General features: G+C 45.9%; 1 protein-coding gene across 1 annotated transcript in view; it reads right to left on the bottom strand.

Moving 5' to 3' along the window:
- The window catches only part of SYNE3 (spectrin repeat containing nuclear envelope family member 3), a 99,695-nt gene that overhangs the window by 38,810 nt on the left and 46,888 nt on the right, over positions 1-13,997 (bottom strand). Inside the window, exons 6-9 of the mRNA XM_054972210.1 lie at positions 8,023-8,184; positions 6,607-6,951; positions 4,855-4,991; positions 1,027-1,201 (exon numbers count right to left, since the gene is read on the bottom strand). Coding sequence (XP_054828185.1) covers positions 1,027-1,201; positions 4,855-4,991; positions 6,607-6,951; positions 8,023-8,184 — 819 coding nt within the window. The remainder of the gene's footprint in view (positions 1-1,026; positions 1,202-4,854; positions 4,992-6,606; positions 6,952-8,022; positions 8,185-13,997) is intronic.

The raw sequence follows: 13,997 nt of genomic DNA, 5'->3' as shown, positions 1-13,997 counted from the left end.
ACCCAAGCTCTTTGAAGTCAATCAGCTTACAAGGGTGGAATTCTGCTTAATAATGATAATAACTGCACACTCAGAGTGGAGAACAAAGTCAGTGTTATTATTATCCCTACAATGTGGCTGGGGAGCTGGGGCTGAGAGGAGCAGCTTACCCAAGGCCACCTGCTGAGCTCATGGCAGTAGTGGAATTCAAACCAGCAGAATGCTGATTTACAACCCAACCAGTTGTGGTTCTAAATATAAATGGGATCGTGATGTTAACTATGACCAGGCCCTGATAGTTAGTTAGCTTGATGTGAGGTCACCCTTTAATATCATTATCTGGGGGTCTTGCTTGTGGTCTTCCCAATATTTGAGGTACAGCTGGCTAGGAACTTTGGTCTAAGCGCTCTCAATTATAGCCGCTTCTCAAACATGGACCATTTTGCCATTTTCAACAGGCAGAGGGTTGAGGGACATATTCACCATCCTCTTGCATACGTACTGGAATAATAACAGTATGTCCCGAGTTGCTAGGCAACCACTGCAAAGTTCTACCTCAGCCCTTTTCTTCTGTACACGTGTGCATGCTGTTAAGTTGCAAATGATTTATTGAAACCTCAGCAAGGGGCTTTCAAGGAAAGGTGGTTTGCCACTGCCTTCATCTACAAAGCAACACTAGTCTTCCTTGGTAGTGTCCCATCCAAGGTGCCAACTCTGTTTAGCTTCTGAGCTCTGACAAGATCGGGCTATACTATACTGTTCCACCCCTCACTTTTTCCCAGCATTCACAAAATCACCATCCAAGGATGCAGAATAACTCAGGCAGCAACTGCCTACCTCTGCCCTGCCCAAGGTTCTTGCAGTGTGCAAGTCCACTCATCCTAAAGGTGCATATTTTGTGGGCCAAAAATAAGTTATGTCCTCCAGTAACAGAGAACCCTTCTAGACTGGGGTTGTTTCAACAGCTGCAGAAATGCATATGACAGCAAAAAAAAAATTGCGTGGACCATTTTTGGCCCCTCCAGCATTGCAGAGATTCTCCATCACCTCGATCTGAAGCAAGAAAGCGTCTGTCAGGGTCGGATCAGAAACATTTTCCGTGGTGTCCAGGAGTCTCTGAGCTGACGGTTTCCACAGCTGGAACTCCCTGAGAGGGTTTTGAAAGCGCTGCCTCAGTTCTGTCTCAGTCTCTGCGCTCATTTTAAATGTCTTCCCCTTCAGGCTGCAAGAACAGACAGACAAAACTATGAGTATTAAACCCGGAGAGAAAAATAATCCAATTCTCCTTTCCATTGCTCGAGGCTGTCTCTGCAGTCTGCTCTCAGATCACAAAGAGCCCAGTCTCTGCTTCATATACACTGTCTTTTTGCCCCAAGGCAGCTGCTTCTGCCAGTCAGATGGTCAATAAAACCTTTTTTAAGATACCAAGACAGACATTCATTTTTAGTGCACCTGCCAAGGAGAATGACCAAAGATAAAGCTGGCCGTGTAACTCTGACTCTCAAACAACCTTTTAAAAATTTCTTGTAAGTGATACATCTTTCAGCTAGAAGAATAACAGGCAAATGTACTGGACACAAGGATGTGATCCAGCAAGTGTTAGCTACGATGTTTCTAAAGCTCCTACTTACCCGATTTGTAATGCGAGTTTGCACAACTTAAGATGTTTGGCTGTATTACAAAAAGCAGAACTGAAAACAAGTATTCTTGTTTCTACGCTGGCTGGATCTAGCGATGCAAGAAAGTAAAGGGAAATGTACTTAATGCTGTCCTGCTTGCAACAAGTTACAGCGCAAGGAGTGCACGGTTTCTTCCTTCCCAAATTGCTGCCCTTGGTATTGCCAAATATGTAACTATGTATAAAGTCAGGTTAATATCAGAGACAGCAAGACAACAGGCATGATGAATTTACACGTTTGTCCTGACAAAGTAAGGGTCATCGTGGAAACTTTAGTGCCTGTTTAATGAGGCACTTATGTTTGCACTAAAAATTGCAGAACTGAAGCAGTAATTTGGGACAGGCCATGGGCGACAGCCCTGGACTGTGCCCCATGTGAACAAATAGCCTTTGTTTATTTAGTTCGCTATTTACACCCCACTTTCCCCACTGACTGTGTACACTACAGAGCAGGGGTTTTTTTCTAGGAAAAGAGGAGGTGGAACTCAGTGGGTTGCCCTCGGAGAAAATGGTCACATGGGTGGTGGCCCCGCCCTCTGATCTCCAGACAGAGGGGAGTTTAGATTGCCCAATCTAAACTCCCCTCTGTCTGGAGATCAGGGGGTGGGGCCACCAGCCATGTGACCATTTTCAAGAGGTTCCGGAACTCCGTTCCACCGCGCTCCAGCTGGAAAAAAGCCCTGCTACAGAGTATTCCCCAACATGCTCGGCAATGCAGAGGGCTTCTGTGGCTGATGTTCAAGAGCTCCTCGAAAAGGAAAGGCAATGTGGAGAGTATCCCCTGAGGGTAGAAAGTTCTGTGCGCCTGGTCCAGCGGGCCTGCTTTGCAAACAAGCCCAGAGGAAATTCAAAGATTAACACGGGTTGAACACAGGCTCCGTGTTCTGTATTTCAAAGTGGTCAAAGCGGTTTCTGGGTTGGCAGAAGCGGATAAAAAATTAGACCATCTCTTTGATGTAGTAACTTTACAGAACCTTCTCACAGCCCAGAGTCTCAGGTGAGCATCTTTCACATCACCTATTACCTGATCCTTTTAACTGGAGATGCCGGGGATTGAACCTGGGACTTTCTGCATGCAAAGGAGATGCTTCACCACTGAGCCACATCCTCTCACACATGCATGTACACACACTCACACTAACAACTCTAACAATGTTCTGCACCCAATCTATATTGTAGGAGTTTTTAAAGAGAAGGAATGAAATTGCCTTCAGATAGTTGTATCATTATGCGCTCTTTGCATTCCTGATATTGTGTGTTTTGTATCAGTTACCCTCATGAACAGGATTCATCTACAAGGGCGCATTAGCTTCCCAGAAAGGAAGCCACATCCATCCGAAATGCTCCAAAAGCTTTTATGGCCAGACACCTCCAGAAGTCAGGTTCATTTTTCTCTTCCCGGATTGTCTGCAGTTCCAAGCAATTTCTCCCTGCCTCACAAATGCTGGCAGAACCTGAAAGCCAATGGAGATAAGTCACCAGGAATTTCATGAGTGGGACTCCCAGCAGTTCCCTTTTTTAAAAAAAAATATATCAATTTTTAGGTCTGGGAGGCTAACTGTGATTGGTACTGCGTGCAAAGGGAAGATTAAATTTTCCCTTTTGCAACCAGAAGGGAACCAGAAATGGCCATAGGGAGATGCTATTTGGCCTGCAGCAGCTAACATACAGGTAGATGATACGGATACCTCTATGGTTTGACCTTCAGCCTAATTCGGCAAACAACAGCTACCAGTGTTAAAAACGCCTTTCAGGAAGCATCTTGTAGACACTAATACATATTGGGAAAACATCTTTAGTTTTTAGTTAACCAAGAAGAAAGACATGAGCTTAGTGTTGAGGGGGAAAGAGAGCCAACCCAGTGATAGCTTTTTCTGCCATTCTTTGCCAAATTCCTGCCGCAAGGCTTTGCAGGGTTGCCACTCCCTTCCAACAAAGCAAAGCTGGAACAAACTGCCCACACTCGTGGCAAATTTTCCATTCTTGCTGTTTGTCACTGGAAAGCATCCCAGATTTGTTTCGCAAATCTGACCGGCTGGTTCTCCAGTAATGAACAATTTAATTAACACCAACCTCTTTCAGCTTGCCAGCACAGCCCGTATTCGAGACAAGAAAGACAGTTTCTTCTGACGCAAACAGAACGTGACCTTGTTATTGCTCAGATGATCTTTCCTCCAAGTTTACAAAAGGTTTGGCTACAGGCGCCTCGCTTCCTGATTCCAGTTGGCCTGGAAGCGGAAATTGGTTGCCAAAGTTCGGACAGAGAGACGGCAGAGGGGGGTTCGCTTGCCATTTATCCTGCTTGAATGTAAACAGGAAGAGAAAGGACGGGCTCGTGCACAGGGGAAGGAAACCATCAAAGCAAAGTTGAAGAGGAGAACCATGAGCAGGCAGAGAGAAATTCATTCCTGCCTCTGCTGCACCCTGCATGTAACATTTGGCTCCATGCGTGAAAGCCATGTACCAACTCATCGACAATTTCAAACATAAGCACAGATAGGCTGTTGAATCCCACAGACTGGCTTTAAATGCATCATCTCAAATGAGCTGCAAAGCTGTAGCTGAAGGACTGATGCAATCTCGTCTACTATGAGAATTGGCTTGCTCTACTTTCAAGTCAGCCTGAAATCCATGCCCACTGGAGTCAACGAGCTTGGAAGGGGGCAACTCTGCACAGGATTGCACTGTGGTTCTCTGAAGCACTGTTCTCCACCCCACATCTAAAGCCAACCAGCTCTATCTTGTAATTGCGAGTTGGTCATGTCCTATGCAAAGCCTCTACTATTAAAAAAAAATACTGACTGGCGGAGGCACCTTGGGGATAAAAAAAGACTAGCAGACGAATGCACAGACCATGACAAAAGAGAGCCCAATAAAGCAAGTCACCACCCAGGATGGGCTGATTTTCCAGCACGCTGCCTCCGACCTCCCCCTTTTCTGCCATTTGTCCTGACAGCTGCCATTTCCTACTTTTCTGATAAGGTCATTTACAGAGTCTTCTGGAAAACAGCCGTAACAAAAGCTATTAAAACTTAACATTGGCGTTCACTTGATTTGCTTGTTATTTTTATAGCTGGAAGATCAATCTAAATCAGTCGCTGACTTGCATTGTTTCCATATTGCTAGAGCCACCTGATCCCTCCGCCTTTGCTTATTTTAAACCACTGGCCCCACCCCACCCCCGGACTGGAAAATACCTTTGATATTCCCGGATTGCACCTAACACGCTCTCCGACAGCGGCTGCATGTCTTGTGAAAACCTGAACAGCTCCTTAAGTTGATCCTTCAGCCTCTCAGCTTTGGGTTCCTCCTCTGTAAGAGCTGCTCTTGTTGCCTTTGACACAAAAACACAGCCTTTAAAATAAATAGTAAATCAGTTCTCCTGGCATCCATTTTTTTCATGCTGGCTCTAGAGAAAGTGAATGCAATAATGAGCTATTTTACCATTCAGCTTCTTGCCTGGTATAATTATGTCATCTGTGTAATCAAAGGTATATAGTCGATTCCAGGGCCGGATCGATGGGGGGAAGGGGGGTAATCTGCCCCCAGCACTGCCAAAGGGGGGGCACCGGGTACAGCTGCCAGCCACTGGGAGCGCGCCGGCGGCAGTGCAGGTGGCTAAGCAGCCACCCGCGCCATTCGCCTGCCCTGCAGGACAGGGAGCATGCAGCAAGCCGGCCGCCTCCTCAGCAGGGCAGGTGAGTGGCACGGGGGGCCTCCCAGCTGCCCACGCTGCTGCTGCTCTGCTGGCAGCACGCTCCGACCCTGCGTAATGACATCACGTAAGTGATGTCATCATGTAGCGCCAGGAGTGCGCACGCGTGCAGGGGACCGGACTTGGGTTGCCCTGGGCACCGGCAACCCTAGATCTGGCCCTGGTTGATTCAACTTTCAAGACTCAGATTCCCAACAACAGTGAAATGTTTTATCAAGAGTGAAGAGACTTGGGTGAGTGTGGGTTTAAGACCTAGGGTCTCACCACACAGCGACGCCTGGCACATGCTCTTTAAGTGTCCGGTTTCACGATTTTACCTGGGAGCTGTAGTTTGGAAAAGAGCCGCTGGATCGGGCTCACTGTGGAGAGGGAAAGATTCACTCTTTTTGCAAAACGAAGAGTTGGGAGGGAGGGGTGGAAAAGAAAAGAAGCTTTTGGCTAGCTCCCTTAACTCCTTAGTTGCTGAACTACACAGTTTCTCTCCCCCACAGCAGATTCCACCCACAGGGGGTGGGGAGGGAGCGACTATGTAGTTTAGCAACCCCTCTGGGTGGAATCTGCCAGATCTTAAAATAAAGAGTGGAGACCACTCTTAGTTCAACAACTAAGGAGTTAAGGGCACTAGCCAAAAGCTTCTTTTCTTTTTCACCCCCCACCCCCAAACTCTTCGTTTTACAAAAAGAATGAATCGTTCTCTCTATCCAACAGCTCTTTTAAAACTACAGCTCCCAGGTAAAATTGCGAAACCCGACACTTAAACAGCACGTGCCAGGCATCACTGTATGGTGAGACCCTTCAAGAGCCCGAGGTACAACCCCCCCCTCCAAAGTTTTGAAGTTCACTTGTCCTAGTCACTATGATTGAGACTTCTACTTTACAGGTTTGTTGCACAGATGAAATAGAAGGGGAGAATCATGTATACGATGGTAAGCGTTTTGGAGAAAGTGTAGGACAGAGGAAAAACAAATATATAGGCGAAGGGTCAAGAAATAGTAACAATGGCACATGATTGCTCTCTAATCCCTTCACCTGCACTTCTGATAGCAGTGTACTTCCAAGAATAAATTTTAAAATAAAACATGTACACAGAAACACAACTTTAATTTCATTGGAAAGTTATTTTTTTAGGAAGGAAGGGCTAGGCCAGATCATGGCAATAAAGAAGCTGCTTCTTTACTGAGCACAGGTCCTTGCCCAGCTTCCTTTCTCCCTCATCAGTTATTGACCCACTTACTAGGTATCTCCTCCACAGAGCGATTAAGTCCTCTTCGCTTCTCATGCGGTCGTTTGGTTCAAAGTTGTTTCTCAGCCTTTGGAGGCTTTTGCGGAATTCCTGGACCTCAGCCTCCAAAAGCCTGGCTTGTGAGTGATAGGCATTTTCAGATCTCAGAACTTTCATCAGCCTCTCCTCTTCCTCAAGGCATACCAGTTTCAGCTTCTCTAGAGCTTTTTTCAAATCTTCCAGCTCACCTTTCATCTTTTCTGCTCCCAGTGGGGAGGTGTTTTGCATCACACCAACAGACTGTGCTTCAAGATGTCTCAGTTTCTTCTCGCCATTCTTCACGTCTTTGGCAACGTCCTGCAGGAGGAAGGAAGGGTTTTAGAGTGACCAGTTTGCCCCCAGATTCCTTTGATAGTGACTCCCTCAATAATTTTAGGTGGGTAGCCATGTTGGTCTGAGGTAAAACAGCAGGATTTGAGTCCAGTGGCACCTTTGAGACCAGTGAGATTTTCAGAGTGTAAACTTTTGAGAGCCAGAGCTCCCTTCTTCAGGCACCAAAGAAGAAGGGAGCTCTGACTCTCAAAAGCTTACACTCTAAAAATCTTGTTGGTCGCAAAGGTGTGACACTGGACTAAAATCTTGCTCTTCCTCCAATAATGACAGTGAGTCACGATTGTCGACTCAAGAAGTCTCCTGGTAACTTGTGCCAACTGGACCTAGTTCGAAGGGGAGATTCTTAAAGATTTCTCTGAGGCAGACAAGTTGCTAGGCCGTTGAGATCTTTTTGGAGATGAGTGATGATGAGTCTACCCCCTATCCAAGGCCATTCTTTTCCTAAGGGTATCCAAAAGAGAAGACAGAGAGCACAGCTCAAGGCTGTTCAGTGTTTTCTCATGCCCAACTTCAAACCAGAGTCTTTTTATTTTGATTAATACTGCCAGGGCTTGCAGTTTTAAAAATACCTGGTCAGTGGGTTGGACCATGGCAGGATTTGAGGTGTCAGTAACTGTGGGGGGCTGGAGGGTGGTATGCTCTTCGATGAGTCGGACAATGTGGCCTCTTGGGATTTAGTTAGTCATGGGCATATTTGGGTACATCAAGGTGTGAGGTAAACAGTGGAAAAAAATGATTCCAGAGCTAGAAAAAGCTGGCAGTTGGCATCTCTACATCCTACATCCCATTTTTCATTCATTTTTTAATCCTCATGACAACTTTGCAACATCAGCCAGAGAAAAATGGCAACTTTCTCAAATCTGTTGAGCTAAATGATGTCAGGTTCCTTAAAATCATATTTTCTTTTCTACCTTTCATGCCAGCCTTCCAAGACCAGACACACAAATGGATTGGCCAGGAAATAGGAGAAAGAGTCCTTACTTCTTATGAAATCCCCTTACTCAGAACACATCCAAACAACAGTCAAGTAAGTACCTGCAGGGACTTAATTATATTTTCTGCTGGTAGTTTTGCTCCTTGGCTGAGGCAGCAGTTTAATCTTTCTGTCACACGGGTCAGCCAAAGCTGAAACTGGTCGAGGCTGGTCTTGTATCGCTCATGCTCTTGTGTTACCTTTTCAAGCAGTTGCACTCTCCTCTGAAACAAGAGAAACATGAACTGTGGGGAGAGGGAAAGTTGTCCTTTCCTTTCATACTTCACATTTTTAAAGCCAAGGACACAAAGGGCCTGTTCTTCTCCCTCTCTCCCCTCCCCTGTCACATGGCCATTTCAGGAATGTGCATCTTGGTGAGCATCTTGACCTGTGCATAAGGACAAAACAGCCTGTTCCAGTCTTGACTGTGTTATAATTCAGTGACACAAAGTTTTGAGGTTCTATAAGGCCATGTCCAATGTATTTTCGATGCTTTACTTCTTTTTTTAAGAAAGAAAGAAAGAAAGAAAGAAAGAAAGAAGAAAGAAAGAAAGAAAGAAAGAAAGAAAGAAAGAAAGAAAGAAAGAAAGAAAGAAAGAAAGAAAGAAAGAAAACCCAGCATGATAAAATCTCTGCAAAATATCTGTGCCCCAACAACCGTGGAATACATTTAAACAGTGCTTAGTTTTGCACCATTTGTTCCACTTCCACAGGCGCATAGCCCATAGCCACTAAAAGGCCTGCACAAGCCTTGTGATCCTCCAGTCTGTTTGCTTATGAGGATATAAGGAGGGAAATGCAAATAGTTTCTTGCCCAATTACTCCTTGATATGGTTTTCAACACTGGGTTGGGAAGCGCCTGGAGATTTGGGGGGGTGAAGCCTAGGGAGGGCGGGGTTTGGGGAGGGCAAGAACTCAATGGGGTATAATGCCATGGAGTCCACCCTCCAAGGCAGCCATTTTCTCTGGGGCAACAAATCTCTGTAGTCTGGATTTCAGGTGTAATTCCAGGAGACCTCCAGGATCCACCTGGAGGTTAGCAACTCTCATTCTCAAGGCTGGGGGACGTAAACTGGCTTGAGCAGCTCCAGAGACAATTAATCCTTAACTGACTGTGCCTTTTCACATAAGAAGAACACTACTGGCTTCCCAATACAGGCTCTTGTTGGTCAAATCCAGAAGAACACTACTGGATTTGACCAACAAGAGCCTGTATTGGGAAGCTTGTATATACCCTGCACTGGGAAGCTAAACAAGGACAGGATCTGTCCTTGCTGTTCCAAGGAAGAGCTTGGGAGCTTGTGGTGGCAATCTTAACACAAGGGGCCATATGCCTTGTGCAGTATTAGGGCTCATTAAGGAAGAAAATGAAAATATGATGGCTGGTATCATCACGGCTTTAGTTGAATCCAGTTTAGAACCTTGATTTATGGGGAGTACATGAACTCCAGTTTGCCCAAGGCACCTGCATTCAGATGGCATGGTGAACTGGAATTTGATCAAACCAGGAAGCTTTGGGAGGAAAAGAGTCTCCTCAATGAGAAAGGTAGACTATAAATGAAACTGAATGAATGAATGAATGAATGAATGAATGAATGAATGAATGAATGAATGAATGAATGAATGAATGAATGAATGAATGGGAGGTGTAAGGAGCAAGGGGAATTCAGTAAACAAGCTGTATCCATGCCTGTCACTGGCAAGCCTCTGTTTAATCTAGTTTTTTGTCATGTCTGAATGTAGCCAGTGACTTAAAAGGGACAGGTACCAGAAAATGGAGAGTATCCCTGATAAACAAGGACAGTAACAGTACAGTTCTACACAGAGCGTCACACTAATGGCCTTGGAAGTGTATAACTCGGCTTAGGACTGCAGTGTCAGAGTGCACCGGTATGGGTCAGGGCAATCCAGCACTGGGACGACCCACAGGGAAGGTGACTCATACTGAATACCAAAAGGCAACACTTAAAACAAGTTCCATAAATCTTAGTTAAAATGCAGCGACTGAATCATTTGTGTGCCTGTTGCCACAAGGAAACCATCACCACCCGGAAAAACCTCAAATGGCTCCCCCCAATAAATGTTTACTACATACCAATCATTTCACAACCACTGTTTTCTCCCACGGAAACTACTACCAACTGCACAGAGGCTATGGAAGTGAACTTGCAGGCTCCTAAGCAGTACAGTTTTTCATAAAGAGTCTGCACTGGGATGTATGAACACATTTTGAGGTCTTCCTCCTTTTTTGCTTACAAGAGAAAAGAGTCTGGGCCCCACCATCAGACTTCCAGGTTCGAGACCACAGCACCTTGGAAGAGAAAGATCCACTGCTGCTGGAAGAGAAGCTACAATGGCTGGGGACCCCGCTCCTCTCTCTCTTTGAGAACCACAGCAGGAAATCTGAAAGCTGCCGCTGAAAGAAAGAACTGCCTCAGCTCTTCTCCGTTGGTCAATGCTGAGAGTAACAAAACGGGCCCTCTGGATAAGCAAGATAGTGGGGCTAACGGGCTTGAAGGAAGGGCGGCAACACCACATAATCTTTAATGTCTACTGACACCAATTTATGAGCCCTTGCAGGCAACAGTGAGAATCTCCATATACTCCCTCCCAAACAGATGGTTGGCACAGGTTGAGGTGAGACTTGAGAATCATACCTAACTCAGCTCAAGAGGCAGACAGCCCTGTAGGAAGCAGACACCCCCAAACTCCTACTCTGGGCACTGATCGAAGCCACCACAGACCACCTAAGCAGCAGGAACGGAAGGTGCCTGTGCTGTTTATTTGTGAGACTTTTCAGTCTCCAGGTTTGTTCTGAGGTAGTACCCACATGCAACTATTAACTCCAGACACAGCCTGGAATAAAATATCTTTTAGTTTATCGGATACAACTTAGAAGGAATGTTGCTGAGCATAAAACACTCTAGCTCAGGCAACAGACAAGAAAAACAAATAAACCTTTCGTATTGCTAGCTAACAGCCATCTGTCTAAAAACACTTTAAAGCTTGCTCCCTAGGCTTCTCTGGTGTAGCTTCTTAGCTGATAGGTTCTCATCATTAGGTTGGTAAAGGAGTCCATTTTTATGCCATGTAAGTCAAGGCATATTGATGATAAGAGACATGGAAGCAATATTCTCTCACACACACGATAGTAAAGGGATAATACCTTAGAGGAGGGCACAGTGTGTAGCAGGGAGCCATCTTTTCAGACCTGCCGATGTCACGCTATCAGCCAAGAGCCAATCAGGGCTCACTTGCTTGACTGGCATCGCTAGCCATGTGAAATTGGGGAGTGACGGTAGGGACAGTGAGAGCCAGACTCCCAAGATCAACTCTCTTGAGAACCTGTAGAGGCCTCCAAGTGTTGGACATTAACAGGGCAGCACATTTTTTCTCAGCTACACCGGAGCCAGGCCTACAACAACTGACCCAAAGTTCAGTTACCCAAAGTTCAAATACTTTAACCAAGATCTTAAGGGTTGAATAGGCCTATTCGTTACACACCTGATAGACGTGCAGAAAGCCCTAATGCTGGAGGAGGCAGGATTGGGCTGGGTGGGCCAATGGTCTCAGTACAAGGCAGTTTGATATGTTCAGAAGGTGCAACAAATTCAGCAAGTCCGTCAACTGTCAGAATTTCTAGCACAGATCCAAATTCACTTACATAGGATGGCTCAATACAACTCTGACTCATTCAAGTTGCGGCCCGTTGATGGCTCTGCCGCGGCAGTCAAGGATGCAGGAAATAATCAATAGCCTCCGGGCCAGATTCCAGTTACACAAAACAAACACAAATTATGCTTCCCGCCAATCTAAACTGAATTAGTATCGAAATCTCACTTTTCTTCCTGCTACAGCTGGAAAGACAGAATGTCTCCTGTGATTATTTACATTATTTTAAGAGCAGACTGCCAATAAAACTTTTAGGCTGCATCTGGCTGAAGACAGGGAATGGAAAAGAAATTAGCGGCCCAAACCTGGAAGTGTTTCAGTGGCTGTAACTGAAAGACTTGGGGAGGGGGGCGAAGACAGAAAGGGTGAGAATTCCTCTTTGGCAGTAAGTAAGAGCATATTAACTTACTCCAGCAGTGACGTCTTGGCTAAACCAATTTGAAGCTGCAACCCAAGTGCTCAGCTTATAAGAGAGATGATGACAACAGCAAGAGGGAGGGGAAAAAACACATGGTACCAGCAGCAGTGAAAGTGGCAGATCTAAGCTTGTGACCAATCCTGCCAGAAACCCATTGGGAGATACATCTATTAACTGTGCAAGATATGATGAAATACTTTAGGTCCACTGGGGGAAAATCCCACGGCTTGGATCCATTGGAGCCGTTCTACAGGCAGAATGATTCACTCTTGGAGCATGACTTTTTTGCCTCCCCCCTCCTGCTGCAGCCCCAAAGCCCCCCAAATGCAGTTCCTTGGGGCCCCCTGATCACCAGAAGCAGTACTTGTGCGGCATTTGGGGCTGCAGCACGAGGGGGTGGCAAGAACATAATGCTCTTGGGGCAGAAATCATTCAGCCCACAGAATCACTCTGGTGGATCCAAGCCCATGTATGAGCCCCTCACAGGAAAGACAGGATACAGTGAAGAATAAACAAACACAACTGTCAACCTCCTTTCATGGTGACAAAAGAAACAACTGTCCAAATTGACAGTTCTCAAAAGGCAAGTGAGGAGGATCCGCGGTAAGTGAGGGTTGAGTCTAGGCTAGATTTTCCACGAACGGGAGGCACTTCTGTCAGCTGAACAGAACTTTCCCACCTCCTGCCTGCCTGATCTCCTTAAAGTGCCGCTGCAGAGTCACGGGAGACTCTTGGGAGCGTCAGATCGGGGGACTGCAGCTGGAAGGGGAAACTGGCAGAAATTGCTCTCCCCCTTCCATTAGTGTACAATTTAGTCTAGATCCAACCCACAGGCAGTTGTTAGTGGAAGTGCATGCTTTTCCTTGCCTCCTCCCAATGTACCTTTTGTGTGTCTTGAACGGCTCAGCAGACACTTTACCAACACACGCCCACCCATCTAGTAAAGCACAAACCCTTAAAGGACAAGGTTGATTAATTTATCTACTTGCTGGATTGACATCACTACGACAACCAACTGTATTGGGGTAGACCTTTTTGGACTGAATGCATCTGCCTGTGAAAGTGTCAGCGTGCCAGCAAACAACATGGGAGGGGCATAAGGGAAGTACTTGGACAAATACCACCGGAAGCAACCTAAACCTCGGTAGTGCTGTTAGCCTTGCCTTGGACCTTGCTGGCATCTGCGCAGCTCCAGGAGGTGATCATCGGCATAAACCCTGACCATCACCTTTACACATGCTGCCAGCTCCAGCGGTGCTGTGACTCTGCTCACAATCGTTGCTTGGATGGAGAACTGGCTCTGTGTGCCAAGAAAAATGGTCTGATTTGCCACTGCTGTTCTTGGCATACCTGCCAAGGGGCTCTTGCCCCTGATTGAGTTTTCATTAATATTTGCTTTCCATCAGCCATCCATTTCATTTGCCCACAAGATCTAAAAGCCAAGAACTTTCTTTCCACTTACACTTCTCTCTGTTCGCTTTAGAGGCAGTTCTTTGCTGCAGAACATATTCTTGTCCCACCCCGCATTTGGGCTTCTTGAACAACATTGGTCTAGCCTGAGCGGAAGCATTTACCGTCAGAGGAGCCTGCAATCCACAGCATTGCTTTCACAATGGACAGAAAGAAGCACAAGCAGAAAGAAGGTATGGGATCCAAGCCATAAATTTCATCTAAGCTTCATGGCCTAGAGTCAATGATCCTCATAAATAATAGGAGGCTATACTTCTGTCCAAGGGAAACAGCAAAATAAATAGATAGGTAGTAGGTGGGTAGCAGTGCAAACATTGTTAGTTCCCGGATATAGGTCCAGCAATGTAAACAGCCTTTGAAACTCTATCGAAAGGACCTGATCCAGAAAGAGATCTAACTGAGCAAGTCTTCTTCTACACATAGGTCATACGTGTTGGACTGAAGTTGCCACTTTGTTTGGCTTAAATTAAAAGTTAA

Source organism: Eublepharis macularius, chromosome 2 (genome assembly GCF_028583425.1).
Source record: "Eublepharis macularius isolate TG4126 chromosome 2, MPM_Emac_v1.0, whole genome shotgun sequence".
Classification (NCBI taxonomy): domain Eukaryota; kingdom Metazoa; phylum Chordata; class Lepidosauria; order Squamata; family Eublepharidae; genus Eublepharis; species Eublepharis macularius.
The sequence above is the reverse complement of the archived record's forward strand: the minus strand, read 5'-3'. Positions and strand labels throughout refer to the sequence as shown.